The sequence below is a fragment of the Hoplias malabaricus genome, chromosome 4 (genome assembly GCF_029633855.1).
Source record: "Hoplias malabaricus isolate fHopMal1 chromosome 4, fHopMal1.hap1, whole genome shotgun sequence".
In the NCBI taxonomy this organism is placed as follows: domain Eukaryota; kingdom Metazoa; phylum Chordata; class Actinopteri; order Characiformes; family Erythrinidae; genus Hoplias; species Hoplias malabaricus.
The window spans coordinates 65,398,645-65,420,829 of record NC_089803.1 but is presented as its reverse complement, the minus strand read 5'-3'; the positions used below and the strand labels follow the sequence as shown (position 1 = coordinate 65,420,829).

General features: G+C 40.1%; 1 protein-coding gene across 2 annotated transcripts in view; it reads right to left on the bottom strand.

Moving 5' to 3' along the window:
* The window catches only part of lrp6 (low density lipoprotein receptor-related protein 6), a 90,064-nt gene that overhangs the window by 53,857 nt on the left and 14,022 nt on the right, over positions 1 to 22,185 (bottom strand). For both annotated transcript variants that reach the window (XM_066669329.1, XM_066669328.1), the window contains exons 3-7: positions 12,177 to 12,374; positions 11,539 to 11,735; positions 9,025 to 9,159; positions 5,533 to 5,929; positions 3,266 to 3,437 (exon numbers count right to left, since the gene is read on the bottom strand). In XM_066669329.1, coding sequence (XP_066525426.1) covers positions 3,266 to 3,437; positions 5,533 to 5,929; positions 9,025 to 9,159; positions 11,539 to 11,735; positions 12,177 to 12,374 — 1,099 coding nt within the window. The remainder of the gene's footprint in view (positions 1 to 3,265; positions 3,438 to 5,532; positions 5,930 to 9,024; positions 9,160 to 11,538; positions 11,736 to 12,176; positions 12,375 to 22,185) is intronic.

The following is a 22,185-nucleotide window of genomic DNA, read 5'->3' as shown; positions in this document are numbered from 1 at the left end:
ACAAGAAAGGGATGTTGCTCAGTGGTCCAACGTCCTCCTTTTGGCATTCAAAGGCAACATACCCACGTATCAGGAGATTTCAGAGCATGTCATTGCAGCTCACAGTGAGTGTGACATTCTGTGTGAGAATGTGTTGGTTCAACCTTTTCCAAATCTCTCCTCGCGGAGTCAGTATTAGTATAGTATCAGTGTTTTACTCAGTATTATCTGTGGTTATCATCCAATACCTAGTATTACCAGTTAATAAAACAGGATTTCTAATAATGTGTGCTGTTGATTTAACAAATTCATGCTTCAAGGGAAACTTCAAACTCACTCACATCTGCTACTTTAAAGAAAAAATAAAGTGTTATATTTCTTATTTCTTTAATATTATTAATTTTTCTGTATTCACCGTGATTATATATAACTTTATACAAGCACCACCATCTTAGGCGCCTAGGTAAACTAAATAAAGCATTAAAATACAGCCCAGAGGTGATTATTTATCTTATTATTTATCTAATTAACTGATAAAATTAATGCAATTAAACAAATCAGCTCTACCTCAGGACGGACATGTACACGAGTGAATATTCTATGTGCTTTGCTGGGCACATCAGGACAGGATGCATTTTACTGCACTGACCAATAAAGAATCAAGTATGTGATCATAGATTTTCCTTTATAAAGCAGACAAAGTAAAATCCAATGCTCTTAGCATACCAAGACTTTGTCATGTTATGAAAACACCTCAACCACAGAAATCAGCTCAGTAGCATTTAACTCAGAAAAGCTCTGATGGATTTGTTGACATAGGGAACTGGCCTTTGTCCATTCTCTTCAGTCTGAATGGAATGCCTCCGGGTCTCTAAAATCAACCTAAAACTATTCACTCACAACAGAGGCCTAACACTTGGTTTATTTAAAGAGACGACACCTTTACCACAGCCTGTTTCCATGATTAACGGGAGCATCTCTGAGAAAAGATGCCTTTATGAAGTTTAACAGTGAAGATGTTAACACCTTACACATCTGGGCATTACTTTAAACAGCCTGTTCACCCTCCATTCTGTCTGCCGCCATACTGTCGACACCTTGCAAAGTGCAAACTTTAACTATCAGATTTCCAAGCAGCAGGGGAGCTGTGATGTGGGGATGGAGTGGGGTTGGGGGGGGGGCAAGATGTTGAGGGGGTGGATGATGTAGGTTTTACCACTCGAGGCCAGGAAAATGAGGCCGTCCGAAGCAGCAGACGTGAACAGAAACTAATCACTGCCTTGTTTGGATTGGCACACGTCAAACGGAGCAGAACAGGAATATGCGCTGGCTCTGAGCTTGGCTATGGCAAGCTCCAGCACTCCAAGCTGCATTTCATTATTACAGGCTCCAGGCGAAAGGATTGGGTTTGAAATTCAAGGAGATGTGCCTGTTTTTCTGCCGGTGTACATTTACAGCCTTTCCCATTAACCATGAAAAATAACTCAGCTGAAATTCATGTGGGCAGGGAGAGGCCTAAATTATGGACATGAGCAGAACACTAGAGCAAAACCTCGCCAAGCTTAAAATTGCCCTCTAAAACCCTTTAGAGGGGAAACAGAACAGACCCTCTCCACATGTAGAAGAGATAGAGCATCAAAATTGGCATGAATAACTCGCCCACTGCTTATACTGAGTAATGTTTAACTAAATGTACTAATGTAATCTACTGAGGAAGCAGAAAGCACAGCCACACACATGCCCATTCAAATCTACCAAAGGATAACAGGTTGAATTTAGCTTTCATAATCTGATTAAACATTTGCACAATGCAGGCCACACACAGCGTTCATGGAGTCCTAATTTGGGATTTGAAACGGATGGTTGTTGAGTTTTTCAAAACCCCAACTCCAATCCCCAGCACACACAAATCCACAGAGATTGCCAGCATCCTTAATGCTGATAGCTGGCACCCTGTGTGTGTTGGGAGGTGGAAGGTATAAATTCCTAAGAGCTTGGTCTAGTGTAGCTGCCAGTCTCCGTGCTCCGGACTGGTGTGCCGTTAGCATTGTGACAAAGCCAGCAGCAGAGTTCACAGCATGGGGTAGAACTGCTGCAGGCTGCCAGATAGTGGCAAGCACAAAGCCCTCCTGCAGCACGCATGCGCTCACACATGCACACACAATCTGTCTGGATCACTGGTGCTGTCCAACCCCCACAAAAGGTTGGTGAGAAAGACATGCATAAGCAGAAGAGACTAAATGGGGGGGGGGGGGAGGTATGAGACAGTGCACAGGGAAAGCACATTACCAGAAGAGAAACATGGATGCCGGCCAACATGATACATCATTTATCATTTATTAAATAAAGAGGGGGTTTATTGTTATTTTTTTTGCCTTAGACACTGCTTCATACTGACATACTCAAATATCTGTGCTACCTATGTTTTAGCTGTGCTGCTCACGAGTAAAGTCCGTCACAAACGCATGAAAACCAACATACAGTCTTAGTGAATTTAACCACTGATTTTTGGCTGTTCACGTGGGTTTTCACTATGCAGCTTCTGTCAGGGGTAGTAGATATGTACATGTGAATCAGATAGGAAAACAATACTTTAAATACTTGTGCAGATACTTTCTTTGCATGGTAATGTTTAGCTGTGTCAGAATGGCGTCACAGGGTAAAGGAAACTGCTGTGTTCTTGATGGAGATAAATTCTATGCATTACCATATATTTCATTAGGCTTGATAAGATACCAGATTACTGATACAGCTAGGTTGCATCTAGTTTCAATACATGACTAGTTTTTGGACCTCTGCCTTTTTTTTCTGTAATTTTCTAATGTTAGAAACATCAAAGTACGATGTTGCTGTGTATATATATATATATATATATATATACACTGAAAGTAATCTCTATGCAGTGATAACAAAAAAAAATGAAAAAAATTGCTGATGACACTTAGTCTAGATACTTAGTTCTTCCAGGTATTTATTTTAGATCTAGACATTCACTCCTAAATCTAATCAATGCAAATTCTAAACAATTCATTCATTCATTCACTATGCTGAGAATTTAAAATAGTGTACGCAAATATGGAAGAGATGTGAAACATGTAGCCACAACAAAAGTGTTCATTTGATACGAAAGTATGACGGATTCACGTTCTGAAAAGAAAACAAAACTGGACCTTGATATTTCTTTTTCTAAAAGGACTTCTAGTGAACCGGCACACACACACATGCACTGACACTATAAAAGTGATAATATTGACTGTATACAGATTCCAAACACAACCCAGCTTACCTCAATCTTGTCCGTTTTGGCATCTCCCCAGTAGATCTTTCTCTCCATGTAGTCGAGAGCTAGCCCATTGGGCCAACCCAGTGAGGTGTTCACCATCACCACCCGATCTGTACCATCCAGAGCAGCACGCTCAATCTTGGGTATCTCTCCCCAGTCAGTCCAGTACATGTACCTAGGGAAAAAAATTAATTTTAACACACACAGTTGTGTTCATTATCCTGGCAGAACATGTGATTTTTTTGGCCTTTTTTAATAGGAAGAGTAAAAATAAAACAACTTTTCTTTTATTCATGGTTAGTGGTTGGGTGAAGCCATTTATTATCAAACAACTGTTTGCCCTTTTTAAATCATAATGACAACAGAAACTACTCAAATGACCCTGATCAAAAGTTTACATACCATGGAAATTTTGGCATGATAACACACACACACACACTTAAATGGCTACAAAAGGTAACTGTCTTTACCTGTGATCTTTTTACCTGTAATCAGTGGTGTATAAAAGTTTAAAAGACCCAAGCATGTTTCATCCAGTGCTGCCATTGGCATTGCTGTATTACGAGTCATGGGGAAATCAAAATAATTATGAAAAGGTTCTGCAGGAAAAATAGATGAACTTTATAAAAACTGGAAAAAATATAAAAAATATCCAAGGAACTGAGAACGACAATCAGCAGTGTTCCAACTCTAATTAAGACGTGGAAACGAGGGATTTTGTTGAAACTAAGCCTAGGCCAGGTAGAACATCAAAACTATTAGCAACAACTGCCAGGAAATGTTTCGGGATGCATAGAAAAACCCACAAATAACATCAGCTGACATACAGGACTCTCTGAAAAACAGCGGTGTGGCTGTTTTAAGAGGTACAATAAGGAGGCACTTGAACAAAAATGGGTTGCATGGTCAAGTCACCAGAAGAAAGCCCTTACTTCACCAGTGCCACAAAGCAGCAGCCGTACAACATGCCAAACAGCACAGAGACAGGCCTCAAAATTAAAGTAATTTGGAGTCATGACACCAAAACTGAACTTTTTGCCATAAACATAAATGCAACACTTGGAGAGGCGCCAATAAGGCCTATGATGTAAAAGTATACCATGCTTACTGTAAAACACTGAGGTGGATTGCTGATGTTTTGGGGATGTGTGAGCTACACAGGCACAGGAAGATTAATGCACCATTTTATCACAAAATACTGGAGGAAAATTTGCACTCATCAGCCCAGAACTTGCTCATGGGACACACCTGGATGTTCCAATATGACATAATCCAAAACACGGGGCCAAGTCGACCTGTCATTGGCTACAGCAGAAAAATGTGAAAAAGCAAACAGGTAACAGGTGAGGATAGTTACATTTAGTAGCCGTGTGTGTCAACATGAGTCTATGTTATCATGCCAAAACATATAATAAAACAAACTTTTTATCAGGTTCACTGGGGTAGTTTCTGTTGTGTTTATGATTTAAAAAATGCAAACACGCTTGTTTGAAAATAAATGGCTTCACCCAAAAACTAACCACGAATTAAAGAAATGTTTTTATATTATCATTCTTATTTTCTGGAAAAAGAAGAAGAAAAAAAAAGACAAAAACACAAATTCTGCCAGGGCATGTAAACTTAAAAGCAGCTGTATATGAATTTGCGTATTTGTATGTATATACATAAACAATGTCCACAGAGCCTTGGAAAATAACTGTTTTGAAAACACAGCACTAAATATTGAAGATTATCTCAACCTAATGACAGAAAAAGAAGAAAAAAAATCTGCAGCCAAGTATAATGCCACCGTATAATAACCCCTTCCCTGTGGATGCTGCGGCAAGGGCTAGACCGCAGAGAGAAAATGATGTAATCAGCTGCCAACACTCTCCACCACTGTAAAATGACCTGCAACACAGGAGACCAAGCAGGAATCCCACCTGAGCGGATGGGTACGCCATAGACACACACACTCCCGTGCTCTGTCCACTTTGGCTAGCCATCATGACCCGAGGCATTCTGCAGCTGTCACTATGGAGACTGTTGCTCGGCAACAAGAGGCTGAGAGAGAGGCCAGCAATTCATAAATAATGACCTCACTTCCTTGAAAACATTTGGTTTCAGGCTTGTGGCTAAAATTTGCTGAAAAATTACTAGTTGTTTATCCTTTGTATATTTTTGTCTGCGACCCCCTATTCAGTGAAATATGTCAGTTTCACACCTGTTACTGGTCCCACATAGGAGACCATTAAAAAAAAAAAAAAGAAACATAGGGAGAAATAACCCACCCTGAAACAGGATCCAGAACAATGGCTCTTGGCTCATCCAGGTCTTCAGAGATCAAAATTTTCCTCATAGTACCATTTAACCGAGTTACTTCGATTCGATCAGTGCCAGTGTCGGTCCAGTAGAGGTTCCGAGCAATCCAATCCACAGCGATCCCATCCGGATGGTTCACCTGGGAAGTGACTATGTACTGAGCATCACTGCCATCAAGACGAGACCTACAGATAGCGTGCACTTCGTCGTCTGTCCAGTAGATGTGGCCATCAACAGGGTCGTAGTCAATGGCAATAGCATGTCTGATGTCTTCTGCATGCAGCACGATGTCTGTGAAGTCAGGAGTGTCCAAAGAGATTCGCCGCAGGTCTGTTCGACGAGCTAGGAGGAGAAGCTGAGTTGCACCTGCAAGGTTAGAAGGAGCAGGGTCATATATTTGACTAACACAGCATTAATACAACAACAACAACAACAACAACATCCTTTTGCAGATAGACTCTCATCTCTCCCAGTGATTCATTCAAGCACAGGGATTTATGTTTGATTTTCATGTCCCACGTTGAAGCCAGGACATGAACTGAAAAGGGCACTGGATTCTGCATTAATAGGAAGTCAAGGAGCACTATCTTGCCATCAGGCAAAAAAGTGTCCATGTTAGAAATGCCTGGCTTTCCCATTTTCTAGCAAAACTTTCTCTGAATTAATCTCCCCTTGATTTGAATATACTTTACTACAAAGGCTTTCAGCTTTTCAAAAAAAGGGCAAGAAACCAAACCTGTACAATAAAGCCAATAACAACACACTATCTAGATCCTTTCAAGGGGCTGCTGGGTTGCTGTGGTGTTTAAGCAGAGCATGGCATGCATACATGTTTTGTTATAGTTATTAAAACACCTACTTCAAATGGTCAGAATGACTTCTAACAAAACTGGAGGGGAAAAAAGCCATCAATTACAACATCTCTACACCAGTGTCCTATAATGGTGGGCTAACACTTTCACTGTTGCTATGCCAGAACAATGTGAAACAGACATTTGGAAGGGTTGCTCTATATGTTTGCGTGTGAACAAACAAGCAAACGAGGGAGTGAGGAAGAGAGAGGGAGAGAGAGAAACTGTAATAAAACAGACAGAAGAGTTTCCACCAGCAACAGAAGATGATGAGAGGAGCTTGGTGGGGAAGGACAATACAGAGAGGTCATTCTGTCATAGGACAAGTGGGCTGCCCGATGAGCGTAACTCAGGTCTGTTAAATGCATAATGGAGAGTAATAGAGGCCCCCAGTAGAACAGACTCGCAGCACTCTCAAGAACTAACCAGTGAAAATCTGTAATGTGAACATGTGATCTGCCGTTCAACAAAAGCCTGCTCGTCACTCTTTTGGCTGACTGGGGGAAACGAAGCGAAAAATTCAAAGGGAGTGTGAGAGACAGAGACACAGAGAGAGAAAGGGATAGATATAGAGAGAAAAGGGTATGCAGGAGAGAACCAGAGAGAACAGAAGAAAGAGAAAGAGGGAGAAGGAAGGAGAATAAAGGAGAATAGCCACAAATGTGAAATCTACAGGCTTTCTCAATGAAGCCATGTTGCTATAGCGACCACAGGTCAGCTCCTCTCTAGCTTCTGCTACACACACACAAGCAGACAGAGAGACAGAGACAGAGAGAGAGAGAACAAGGAGCAAAAGAGAGTAGAGGAGCAAGAGGAAGACTGGACATCTGGGGAAGTCTAAATTACACCTAGGCTCAGTTCAATTGACTTTATAATACTGAGCTTTAGGTCATCTCACCTTTAGTTTAGAAGCAATCCAAAAACAGCTATTTAAATGAAAAATACAGCATTTTAAATTTGACTTTATGAGAAAAGCAATTTTATCTCAGGCCCAAATTCTGTTTAAAAAAAAGGTGCAATACCCCCTGATGACAAAATAATTTTAAATACATTTAAAAAAAAACAATAAATTAAAAAACTGCGGTGTGGTTGATGTCTGAAATGTGTAAGCCTACGAAACAAAGACATTCTCCATTATCAAACCCAAAATACGGAAAAAAAAATATCACAAAAGTAGTAAACAATGTAAGGTTGTATGTCTTATATGGATATTAATGTTCAGTTAACAGCACAAGCATAGAATGATTCATGAGCACACAGAATAAACTTGAGCTCAAGCATTGCATATCTGAGGGCAACTCCAGCAACAGTGCTCTCACATTTTAAAAACATGTTCTCAATTTATAGAATTAACAAGCCTAATTTAGCCGGACTGCCATTAGCCATATAGCCATTGTCACAGAGGTTTTTCAGGCATTGCAAAAACAGGAAAGCCCAAAATACCCTTGTCATTGAAAGGTCTGGAGAAGGCTTGGTGCTTCATATCAATATCTTTGTTTACAATAATAACAAACTATAAAAATAGTTTATCTTTTCAGCTGCTGACAGTGTGTGTATGATCATAGAAAGCCTGTTATTTTCTGTTCATACCACATTTAAAACTGAGGCAGTGTTAAGGTGACATTAAAGCAAATTGTTTACCAGAAACCAACAAGTTAGCATTTAAATAGTTGAACATTTCTAAAACCATGCACCTTAACATTTCATCAACCAAGTAATGTATACTTGATAAAGGAACAGGGCATTGCAGGGAACTACATGTTTATTACTGACTTACATTTCTATAAGGGTCCGACTGATAAACCGGTGTTGTAACAAATTCACAGCCTTGTTTATTTTGAGTAACACCTCGCTCTGGTGTTCTGGCTTTAACAATCCAGAGATTTGGTCAGTTTTCATGTAAAGTTATACAAAAGGCTGTGCAGATGTTATTTACTCGTCAGAAAGTCAGTAACGGTGAGATGTGACAGTGTATTTGTGTTGTTATAGGGACAGACAAGATGTTTGTTAAATATATAATAGAAAACAAAAGGCTGCATCACGGAAACATTCTCCAAACAAAGAAGAGACTATGATAATTATTACAATGTTCAACACATTTCTGTTCAAGGCTCCAGTAAAACACTGAGCTGCTCACCGCGGTGGATGGTGGGCCTACAGCGCTGAAGCGGCGCGAGTGTGTCCCAATTTAGCTCTCAACTCTCTGACCCCTTGAACACGCATTTTTTAGATCCCAAAAAAAGCACTTGTCCAGGAAAAAGACGACATCTGGTCACCGCAGAACTGTTCCGAATTTAGCTCACGAACTGGAAAGTGAAATATGGCTGAACTAATAACAGACGTTGTAGTGGTGTTGTGGCACCACCTTAAGTTTTGTCTGTGAAATACGGCTGAATTCACAGTTCCTACTCGCACATTAGGTGTCAGTCAGTAAGCGCAAAGGCCTCTTTTAGGCCGCCCGGCAAAAGTAACTCCATGTATTGTCTGATTATTTAGCTACAAAATATCCCTGCAGTTTACACCACAAAACCTTTTTAAAAGCTCATGTTTAAGCCCATGTGTGTTCATTTGTGTGTGTGATCGTCTGATTGAGAATGAATGATTTCTAACCATCTCGACAGGTCTTGTTGTCCTCCAGCAGTTGCACGCCGGTCGGACAGGCACACCGGTAGTAGGGCTTCACTGGGGACAACAGGCACAGATGGGAACAGCCTGCATTGTTCGTAGAGCAGGGACTGATTATGTCTGTAAAAATAGAGACACAGAGTAAGTGAAATATGTCAATACAATATAAATAAACCTATTTTCTAATTATTTTTGTATAGTATTATTATTTACCACTATTGCTATTTCATTTTTTTTTTTTTAATCATCGAGGATTATAAATAACCTAAAGACTCTAAATCTTGCAAGGGCTTTATATTACTTCTTTATTCTAATCATTTTCTGCTACCCAGTAAACAAGGAACATCCCTGGACATTCAAAACAGGTCTAAAAGTAGTCTGTCTGTCAAGGACATATTTTAAACGTCAATGAACGTCCAAATTCCATCTTAACAAGTCAGTTAAGTGGTGACCAATCGATAACGTCAGTGGACGTCCAAAATGCATTTTATACAAGGAATTTATTTCGTGACCAATTAATAACGTCAGTGGACGTCCAAAATACGTCTAATAGTCGTCTTTTCAACGTCTGTGTTTGGACGTCTTTTCAACTTTCATTTTCAACCTTAAGAGAACGTTGATTAGAAGGCAGTCATTACATTATTTCAACGTTGAATCAACGGCTAAATGTTTACTGGGTAGTAAGCGCTGTGGTGAAAATCAGTATAGAAAAATTCAAATTAATTGGCTAGGCCACTTTATGCGCTGCAAAATCAGACATTCTAAACAATTTTATCCAAGCTGAAATATGCTTTTTCATCATTTTTAAATCTCACTTAAAGTGATGTGCTAGGCACTAGAATGTAACAACTGCACAATTTAATGCTGAACAGAAAACTGAAATACAAATACAAATACAAGTGTATTATACCTCGCACACCCCCTTCTGTTTGTGGCTTGAAAATATTTCCCAAATGTGGCTACAGATGGCCTGAGTGTGAAACAAAGGGTCTGTGCTCATTGTTGCATTGTCTATGAGTGCGTTCACGTGCACGCACTCAATCGGATAACTGAACAGAATCAGATTTTGTGAGTAATCCGATCAACAAGTTTACAAGCAGTTGAGAAATTCGATAACGGGAAAACAGTTTCCAGAGACAAACCACTGAGGCAATAATCTGACTGCTTTGCAACAGCCAACAATAACGTGACTTTCTACTGCAGCCTTTGTAAGCATGGACACACTTACCTGCAAATAAGGATCTTATTTTCTTGTGGTTTCTAAAATTACAGTGTGGCCTTGTCACGACATTCTCCACACTGATAATGAGGCTGAGACATGCCTATTTTTTTTTTTGTTAAAGTGTCTGGTCTTTTAAATGCAGCACATATCCCTCCCTTATGGCAGAGACCCAAGCTGCTGGACACATGCTCCCAGTAAGGAAGAACGAGTGGTACTTTATGAATTTATTAATTAGTGCAGTTACATTTGCATGTACACACAGTCAGAGAAATCCTAAAGAAATTGCAGTATGAGAATACATGCACTGAGCCATCAGATTACTGAGCTAAAATTCAGCTCTCTTAAACAGATTTCTAGACTTTACTCCAATCTCAGAAATTAAAGTATGCTGTTTACAAGACCACTTAACCACTTCACTGTTAGCTACATTACAGAGCTTAAAAAAAGGGTGTGCAATGAGTGGATTTAACAGAGCACAAAGCAGAAACACAGTAAACTGCTCTCGTCTAAGTCACTCTCTATGAAGTCGGACCATCAACAAAGCCAGAATACAGTTTTCCAGGAATCTAAGTAGACATGTGTTTACATAAAGCAATGCAATGGAGACATTTAGCAAAGGGTTTCACAAAAGTCTTCCTTGGCACCTGGGCATAAAAGGACAGGCAGCATGTGTGCCAAAGACTGCCAAAAGAGAGAAAGTGAGAGTGAGAAAAAGAGAACAAGTTAGAGCAACAGCACTGCTTGGACTGTTGCTCTGACCGAGTCCCAAGCTTTTCTCTCAGCCATGAGAAATTCTCTGCATTCAATCAGAACAGGGGCTCCATTGTATATCCTCGGCCCAGAGAAGCAGAAAGGTGACTGTGCCATAATCATTTCTACAGAGTAGTATTACCAAACAAGCCTAGAGAGCTGTGTGCATTGTTTCAAGAGGACTCTAAAAGGCTCTCGCGGGAACAGAAAACAAAGGCTAGACTGAGCTCCAGTTTTCAAGTCTGGTTTCTGGTGCATTATGCTTCAAAGCAAACCTGGCATACCCAATGAAAACTGTACGCCTTTGGTGGGACATAAGCCTGTAATAAAGGAGCACACCTTTTAATGTTTGAACTTTAAGAAGCGAGTGTATGCAAATCCCAATGCACAAATCAACTTGTTTGTAATGACTGAGGGGCTTTAAACATGCTGTTCAACACGCTAAATAAATAAAGCACACTATGCAATTAGTCTCAAAGGACACTTATATATAGTGTTGAAAGTACTGCTGCTTGCAGCTGGTTTACCCATGGGCTGTCTCTTTTGGCTGAACACATGGATGTCCATGGGCGAGAAGATGTTGGAGTGGATCTCACGTCGCTCTTCACCCGTCTGCTTCTGGCAGGAGTGTATGGAGTGTGTGTTCCAGTCAGTCCAGAAGAGCGTGTCATCATACAGTGTCAGAGCAAAAGGGTGTGGGAGTGAGCCCTTCACTACCACCTCTCTGAGAGTAAACAAACATGAAAGCAATAAACGAAAATGTGAGTAAGAAATCACATCATTTATCCTGCATTCTTGGTGGTAGAACTCACCACCACCTGGGGTGGAATTTTATATGAGGTAAGTCTAGCTGGAAAAGCCAGTGGCTTTCAATTAAAGCCCCCATTGACGCATACCCAATGTCAGCAATTGACTTGGTTTACGAAGACTACATCAAAAAAAGTCATCTGTAGAAAAAGCCAACCCCAAAAAAAGTGCAGACTGACAAAACAAGCAAACAAATAATAAAATAATTAATTAATAAAGTAAAGTAAAATAAAAATATATACACATTTCACTTTATTAATTTTCACACTGACCTGAGAGAAAATCTTCACGTCTTGTACGGACATATTTTTGTGTGCTGTTCTATCAGAAAATAAATATTAATCAGGACATTCCTCACCTTCCTGTGCCATCCAGATTGGAGCGGTGAATAAAGTTGAACTTGGCGTCAGCCCAGTAAAGTTTCTGCTGACTGTAGTCCAAAGTGAGCCCGTTGGGCCAGTAGATGTTAGTGTCAATGATAATGGCTCGATTTGTGCCATCCATACCTGCCCTCTCAATCTTAGGTACCTCACCCCAGTCAGTCCAGTACATGTACCTATCATGAGAAAATTAAGAAAAGAAAAAGAAAGGCGAAAAAATACAAGTTAATTAAAGAATAAATAATAATAATAATAATAATAATAATAATAATAACAACAACAAAAAAGGCTGCGACTCATTCTGTGTTTGGGTGCACATCCTGTCTGCAATAACAGCCTGTTAATTTCTTCACATCTATGTCTACCTGTGACACTGCTTTCAGTCTATATTGGAACCTTCTTTGGACCTCACATGATCTTATATTTGGTGTCTTTCGGTGACATAACTGATCCACTAAATACCATTATTCTTTTCCTGTGTATAAGCCCATTATCCTTACTAATCCCTGCTTCTGGCCAACTAGCCTACATAACCCACACTGCCTGTTATTCCAGAATCATTCCCCTGTGTCCCCCTAATTCCTGTTTGCTATTCTTGTGTCATTTCAGCTAGTAATGCTGCTTTGGGACACTGCCTGTCACATCTGTTTAACTCAATAAATACAATTGATGCAAATTATATCAAAATTTCTGAGCTCACCAGCATGCTACACAACCACAAAATAAGCTCAATAACTGGGCGTCTTCATTCATTCATTCATTCATTCATTATCTGTAACCTTTATCCAGTTCAGGGTCGTGGTGGGTCCAGAGCCTACCTGGAATCATTGAGTACAAGGTGGGATTACCAGTCCTTAACAGGGCAACACTCACACATTCACATCTACGGACACTTTTGAGTCGCCAATCCCCCTACCAACGCGTGTTTTTGGACTGTGGGAGGAAACCGGAGCACCCAGAGGAAACCCACACGGACACGGGGAGAACACAGAAACTCCTCACAGACAGTCACCTAGAGCAGGAATCGAACACACAACCTCCAGGTCCCTGGAGCTGTGTGACTGCGACACTACCTGCTGCGTCACCGTGCCGCCCCACTGGGGGTCTTGCAAAGCCAAAAGAAATAAGAACATGTTTCCAAATTGAATATATTTGCCATATTTTCACAAACAAGAGTAAGTCAACAGATTAAAAATGTTGCAAAATAATCTAGCTCCTTTCTTCCCAAAACAGCCTAACTAAATAAAAGAAAACAATATCTTTGTAACTACATTCATGGCTTAATCTCATAACAACAGCAACATTCTTTACATGAAAAAAGTAGATAAACAGCCAGTTACTACTCCTAAACACTAAGGCTAAATTTAAGAACTATTACACAATCCACAGACTGAATGTTGCAAATCACAAAAACATCCAGCTTTGTGTTTGTGTGTAGAGGAAAGGTTGTGCCTTTGAGAGCGGAAGAGCCACTAATCATAAGTCAACACTTTGCCTGCAGGGAACTCTGACCTTTAACCTTTCCCAATGCAGGACCAGTGCTACAGAAACCAGGAGTCATAAGGCTGTCAAAAGCAGGGGTTTCTGACAAGGGGTAAAGTTGCTGAGGAAGAATGGTCAAGGTTTTACAGCGGGCATTTGGGCACTGGCCAAGGAGAGGCCCAGGCACAGGGATAGTGGATTTAACATACAGCTGTACAGGCTTAAAGCCCACCCTGACCCAGTGGAGGGTCCAGGAAAAGGGGGGCAGAAAAACCCAAAGAGCGTCTCTGCAGTTTGAGTATACCAGTCATAGGATGTGTTGCAGAATGGATATTTCTGAGAACTGTTGCTGAGCCACAGGGAGATATTTTAACATATGTGAAACAAGGTAGTTAACTACCTCCATCATCTGACATGAAAACACAAAACCTGGGGTGCAGCATCTTCATCAAACAAACAAAAAATAATGTTCTCATACATTACAACAAAATCAGTACAGACCCTTTGAGGCAAGTTATACCCCTTCAATTCACACATCTTCCCACAGGGGAAAGTTAGAATGCGCACATTTTTGCTCAGGTTTTCCTTTCACAGACAAATGGAATTTGAAAAAGACTCCTTTGTTCAAAACACACTGTCAAAACAATGTAATGTTTTTAAGCATGTATGAAATTCTTTAAGCTTTTGAAGGTGCTTACTCAGTGCAAGACCATGCAAAACAATAACTAGTAATTGAGCAAACTAAAGAAATAAAAGGAACATCTATGATTGTTCTCTCTGGTCTGTTTACTTTCAGAAGGTGGAACAAAATGTCTGAGGAAAAAAAACGTCTGTCTGTATGTGGCTGAAGTTTAACTTCTCTGCATGTTTTTATTCACTTTTTGAATTACCACAGAAACTCATTTGTAACTCGAGTTGTTTAGTTTTGTAGCTCTTGCAGTCTGTTTACTTTCATACAGTTAGCAGTCTCCAGAATTTATAGTGGATTCCTAACCAAATAATCTGAAACAGCAAAATATGGAGTAGGAATACAGCAGTATCTTCATATCTATTCATGATTTTCAATGTTTGGAGGGCTCTGTGTCGATTTTCTGCCATGAGCATAGCATACTAGGTAGGCAGCCTAGTATGTCTGACTGAGCCACTTTGTTTTTTACTTGCTTACTGACACTAGGGCTTTGTAAAAACATTTGATCAGTTTCCAATGCCCAAATAGACTGGAGAGTTAGCAAATGGTGAGGAAACCTGAATCTGAATTTTATAAAAAAAAAAAAAAAAGTGTTGTTTATTACTATTGTGTACATCACTTTTATGAGAAAGGGGTTATTGAAAGTGCTGCATATGTTGACCGTCATACTGTTCAGCTGCTTATCCTCTCATCATTAGCCATAGCCTATGAGGAACCTCTCTCTGGCAGCACCCCTCTCTCTCGTCTGTGCTGGTAACAGTCACTTCTGATTTGTTTGGACCTAGGAAAATGAACAGGAGACTTGCAGAGCTCTGGGAACAGCGCAATTGTTTGTTTCAAACATGAAAAATTAGAGAATGCTTTGTTTGTTTATAGTGGTCCAATTTTTGTTGGTCAAATGTTTACATACAATCGAGTTTACAATCTCTTTATACAGTCTGATGGAGTTTAGAAATTTTTAATAAGTTTCTGAGTGGCCAACTGTCAAACTCTCAGCACCTGTGACAGTATTTAATGGCTTGCCTTTACAAACAAGTGTTCTTTCTTGCTCTTGATACAATGGGTAAACCCAAGCAACTCTGCCATGTCCTCAGTTTAAAAAGGTGGATGTCCACACATGTACAGTTTCTTGGGGTACATTCCTTTTGCTGTTGAGGAAAATGTAGAACTGCTTGCCACAACCAAACATTTCAGAAAAATAAACTACACCCAGAGAGGAGGCACAAATTAATTAATTTGTCTGAAAGGTTCAAATGTGACCAAAACACCAACAAAGACCTGGAGGCATCAGGTTCTAAAGAGCATAACCAGAAAGGCTACCATTGGTGAAAGAAGCCCCTACTCCAAGATGGGCGTAAAAAGCCAAAGCGAAGTTACACATGATCACCAGGACCTTATTTTTTTTTTAAATCACCAGCACAAATATGAAGCACGAGAACAGATGAATAAAGATGGCATAATGAAGAATCATTAGAAACATTAGAAATACTGAAGCAATAACTCAGCCATAAATCTGCAACCTGGTCCCAAATGGATCTTGTGCCATGACAATAATCCTACGCATTACTCAAATGATTTGACAAAATGGGTGAAGGTAGATGTATTGGAGTGGAAAAACAAAAAAATAGCGCAAGTAGGCTAACAAATGTAACTGAGTTCTGTCAGAAGACATGAACTAAAATTCCTGAAAAATATTGTGAGCAGAATTCTGAATATTCCACTGAAAGCAAGATTCAGCCAAAGACTAAGCTTAATACCTTTCTGAATACACAATGTATGGTGACATGATTTAGAAAGTCTTTAGCTTACATCACACAGCAGATAAATATAAAGAAATAAAGACTTGCTTTTTGCAGATCTTTGCAATTTGTTTGCAAAGGTGTCGGTTGGGGTTGGTGGGTGGGTAAGGTGTGAGGCCAGTGAGATGCAGAGTTAGCAGAAATTCTTTGCGATTTTACCAAGACAAAGAACAGAAAGAGAAAGGAGAGGCAGGAAGGTGTGTTTATCTGTTTGTTTGAGTATGGTGGGCTAACGGCTGCCTTTGTTTTCTCAAATTGGTCTCTGACCTCTCCTCACAGCTAGAACTTGCTCCTACATTAACCTGTGAAATATCCACCCCCCATTCTTCGAACAGCTCTTCCTTTTACTCTCCCAGTCACAGTTTTTTGCTTTCCTTAAACGGCCTCCTGTAATAACTATTGATGCTGCATTGGGTCTTGTGGTACATTTTGTAAAAAGTAAGCTAGCATGCAGTGGCAATGCTCTTAAGTAAGTGCAGAAAATGGCATACTTTTTTTTAAATCACAAAAAGCAAGATGTCATTAGCAGATGGAACTATTTTATATGGTTAGCCTTACCATATAAACAACTGAAAAAAATATCTGATTCAAGAGTCAGAGGCGAAAAGGTGATACCTCAACCTCAAACCTCACCAGAAAACCTTGCTTAAAGATGTTTCCACAGCCCCAACCTTTGCAATTTGCCCCTTTCACACATACACTGTAATCCAGAAATGTTCCAGAGTTTACCTGGAAGAGCTGTATGTCTGAATGTGACCACATTAGTCCTGGACCTTACCCAGACATTATCCTCCTTGAGCCCTAGTAAAAGTTCCAGGTAAAGTTAGAGTCAGTGCATGTGAGAACGGCACAGCAAATGTTCCGGAGTTTTCCTGCACGCCTAAAGCACGTGTTTCATCTCCCACTGCGAAAGCGCACCTGAGGCAGAAAATCTCCCGCTGTGAGCTGCATGTGTGAACGACCATTCCGAGATATCTCCGGACCCGATGCTCCGAAGTTTCTCTAGGAATTCATGTGTGAAAGGGGCATGTGTTTATGAATGGGAAGAAATTCATTACAATGTGTGTTTTACCTCAACTAGTGAAGGGGACGCTAAGGGCTACACAGGTTGTTGTCTTTGAATGAACTCGAACTCCAGAGAAACTTCAGAGCGCCCGGTCCGTAGATATCTTGGAGTGGATCTTTCACACATGTAGCCCACAGCAGGAGATATTCTGTGTCAGACGGACTCCGCATGTTTCAGGAATGGGGCAGCACCATTGTCGTGAGTGCAGGTGATTAATCACAATTATCCAGGACATTAGCAGCTCTATTCACACATGTGCTTACGTTGAGACTTTACCCCGAGTTTCTACTAGGGCGCTTGAAGGATAAATTCTGCAGGTGTTTGTGTTCACACATACAGCTCCTTCTGGGTCAGCTCTGAAAAATATCTGGGCTGCATGTGTGAAAGAGGCTCAAGTCAGTGTTACAGAGTAGCTTCAACTGTGAAGGAATGTTACTTTATCTCATAAAGCACAGTGATCTTGTCTCAGATATAATGCACCAAACACAGCGATCCTGTCTTCTGCCCTGTACACAAGTGTCAGAAGGTTTTAACACTCAAGCAAAACTTCATCGGGCAAACACAACATTTAGACAAAAAGGACATAACTGTCCCAGTATGACAGTCTGTTACAAAAGCAGTGCCAACCCAAAGTACAGGTGCTGCAATTACTAAATGTGTCTCACTGCTTGACTCAGTTCTAGATTCTGACACAGGCAGTGAAGAAACCAACAAACAAAACAAAGGAAGAAAACCGTGGCTCTTTTTTAGAATAACCCATCAAATAATTAATTGGGGACGGCCCCTTCCTGTTCCAACCTGACTGTGCACCAGTGCACAAAGCAAGGTCCATAAAAACATGGATGAGCGAGTTTGGTGTGGAAGAACTTGACTGGCTGGCGCAGAGTCCTGGCTTCAACCTGACAGAACCTCTTTGTGATGAATTAGAGAGGACATGGTGAGCTAGACCTTCTTGTCCAACATCAGTGTCTGACCTCAAAAACTTTTTCTGAAAGAATGGTCAAAAATTCCCATAAACACCCTCCTAATCTTGTGAAAAAGCCCTCTCAGAAGAGTTGAAGTTGTTATAGCTGCAAGGGGTGAGCTGACATCATATTAAACCCTATGGATTAAGAATGGGATGTCACTCAATTGATGTATATTTGATTAAGTGGGCCTAACTAACATTGGGCTTAATGTGATTGGTGTTTAATAAAAAAGACATGGAAGCAACAAGTTGCCTAAAATATTAAGTAGCACAAAATTTATTTTTATTATTTTTTATTTGATTTTAAATCTCAAAGTGGGCTTAGATAGAACATTGGCTTAAAAGGTACATTTAGCCTAATATCAATTATTGTCCCAAAGAGAGTTAGAATTAGGACTTATACTGATACATTACACCAGTTTGCTGCATGAATAGTTAAATATATGCATTATTGTCATCAAAACCTTTTTTTTTTAAATTGTATACTCTATTTCGAAATTGTATAAAGTAATACATAGCACTCTATCCTCTCTCAGTCCACCCCCCCCCTCTACTGACCAGAAAGGTCAAACAGAGGGCTGCCAAAATTAATCACTATACACACCATCAAAATGGCACAGCCAAGCCAGGCAAAGTGCATTCCACATGCCAGGTAAAGTAAAACATTACAAAATACAGCCTGATCCTGTAAACCTCAGTTCAACCAATTTAGATTTCAAAGATTTTGTACAGAACACCTATCCAGCAGATCCAATACCATGAAATATGTTCCTTGTATTTTTATATAAAAGATATAAAAAGAGGTAGTACATTAACGTTCATGTAAACAGCACATTGTTCACTGCCCAGTGCTTATAAATCATATACAGTTGTGGATTTGTGATGGCAGAAACAAAAGATTTGTATAAAGCTGCCTTTTCAGCCAACAGCATTTTAGCCGTAGTTACAGGGAGTGTCTCAGTTCTGATGGCTTTTTGAACAACAATAAGAAAAAGAAACCATCAAAAGAAACACCATAGGGATATTGTATACATACCAATATCACTGAAAAGTAATAAAGCATTTAAAGATATGCAAAGTTAAATTTACTTACAGAACTGAATTATGCAAGGACCCCACCCCCACCCCTCTAAACTCACTTGCAATTCTCTTTCAGGACAAGTCATCTCATTCAACACCACTGATCACACAGCTGAAAAAAATAAAAACTAGAGCCCAGTGGATTAGTGGGGTGGAGTGAGGGTGGGTTATGCTGGGGGAGGTATGTACGTGTGAGTGTGTGTGTGTGTGTGTGTGTGGGGGGGGGGATTAGGTGGTTAATTTGACTGGTCTGTGACTTGCATACGAGAAAAATTGATTCACATCGCTAAAGTGCCACAAACTTACTGCCGTGTGGTGTAAGAGAGGTCTAACGCATTCTAAAGTATTCTATGCAGAAAACTGGGCTTTTGCCACATCTCTACTCTACCCAAGGCAAGTCTAGACATCACTGATAAGCGTGTGTGTCCATGCGGGTGATGACTCATCACACACACACACACACACACACACACACACACACACACACACACACACACACACACACACACACACACACACACACACACACACACACACACACACACACACACACACACACACAAGTCTCTGCCATAGAGACTTTTAAGAAAGCACAGAGTGCAAGTCCATAGTTTTCCCCGGAAGAATAGGAATAAAGCAGGGCCATCAGCACACATGGAGGTTCCTCACAGCAGGTGTGAATCCATTTCCTTCTAGAAAGAGCAGCAGGTTCAGACAGTGTTTTATGCACTCATAACACACACTGCTTGGGACTGCAAAGCACAGCAGTCAATGAATAATATCAGATGATTTTTGCCCCAAATGTGTCATCAGACAAGATTTAATTTCATGAATCCATGATTTACTTGTTTAAAACTGTTAAATTTTTTTATTGTATATTATTTTTACAACTTTTTACAAAAATAAATTAAACATTTATGTAACACCAACGTATGTACATGTAGTGCCAATTTCTACATTTTATAACGACTCGTGTCTGCACCTATCTGCACTGACTTTAAAAAAATAATCAGATAAAATCATGTAAAATAGTAATAATAGTAATTTAAAACATTACCCTGCAGCCAGAGAAAAGATGGAACTAAGAGAATGAGAATAAAAGACCCTAGACTGCCCCTCAGATTAAAGGGAGGAAGGACGCCTTATAAGCACCATTGTACAAATGACCACTTTGGCCAATTCCACGCCTTTTAAGACACTACTACACAGTCCTTCCACACTTAATTAATCTTCTGGAGTGGTGCCTGAGGACTGAGCTACAGTGACCACAGGTTTTTCCTGAAACCCATGCCTTGTTCATTTCTGGCCAATGGGATTTTTAAATTCTCAATCAACTTCCAAGCTTAGGAAGAAGGTTGCTAAGAGCACAGATACTTTGTGTTAAACGAATGTCTACGATTGTGGCTACTGTTCTCTCTTATGTCTTTACCTCCAGAAGCTGTGGGTCTTTTATGGTGGAATGGTATGTTTGGGGAAAAAGACATTCATGGCTGAAGTTTAACTTGTCTGTAAATTTTTTTCAAGGTGTGAATTACAACAGAGCTCCGGTTTCCTCCCACAGTCCAAAAACACACGTTGCAGGTGGATTGGCGACTCAAAAGTGTCTGTAGGTGTGAGTGTGTGAGTGAATGTGTGTGTGTGTGTGTGTGTGTCTGTGTTGCCCTGTGAAGGACTGGTGCCCCCTCCAGGGTGTATTCCTGCCTTGCACCCAATGATTCCAGGTAGGCTCTGGACCCACCGTGACCCTGAATTGGATAAGGGTTACAGATAATGAATGGATGAATGAATGAATTACAACACAAGCTTGTTGCTAATTTAAGTTGTTTAGATTTGTAGTACTTTCGATATTTGTATACTTTGATGCAGTTTGCTGTTCCACCTTAAGTAATCTGGATAACCAAAAATTAGTCAATGTTATCCAGCCATGGAGCAGGAATAATCAATATCCTATGTTCTTTTAAGGATTTTCAGCATTTGAAGGGCTCACTCCACATCCTAAACAACTCCAGACGCCATTTCTCCGCTGTGAGCATATATATTGTTTTTGCTGTTACACATTTACTGACACTAAGGTTTCGTAAACACACGAACGTTGTGTCTGGAGTTTCTGAAGAAACATCTGAATTTTGTAAGTTCTTTTGGATTTGCCTTTAAGTCAAATTTAAAAAATAAAATAAAATAAATGGGTACAACACAAAAAAAACATACCGGATGTTACATCTGTTCAGCTTCTGCCATGAATTTCAGTGGTACTTTGAACTTCTATCTATGACCTGTGCTAAGCATGTAAACAACCTCTGCTGCAGAGCATTACCTGACCCATACACTCTGAAGTCAATACACACCAGCCACATTGGGGGGTACAAGACAGCGACTGCACAAGACAAGCATTGTATTTGGTACTTGAAGCATTAATCAACACCACTGAACCTGGTACAAAGAAATGCTCCAGACCGGATTTAGGGTGAATGCTCTCTCAAAGACCTCACATTGGCCGCTATATGACTTCAGCAGATGAAAACATTTTTTTTTTGTCGTAGAAACTCATGACAAGGAAATACAAGTCAATCATATCCTCCCAACTATAACCAAATAATCACACCGTGGTAGTACTCTTGTGGGTTGTTCCACTCAAGCAGAGTTAGTTTTTCACAATGGATTTATGTGATTATTTTCCTAGAGTCCTTGATTAGCAAAAGATTGTGGTAACTCAAGGAGCAGGTGCAGTGATTTTTAATCACCAGGAATTAACTTAAAATTAAAATTTCACTATCCATTTTCTCTCTCTTCATACCAACTCTCCCTTATGGACCAATAAATCAGAAGCATGGGAACCCATTTCAGTGCAAGTCCATTTGGCTCATTGATTAAGCATTTTAAAGGGATAAACAGAAGTCTGTTGTGT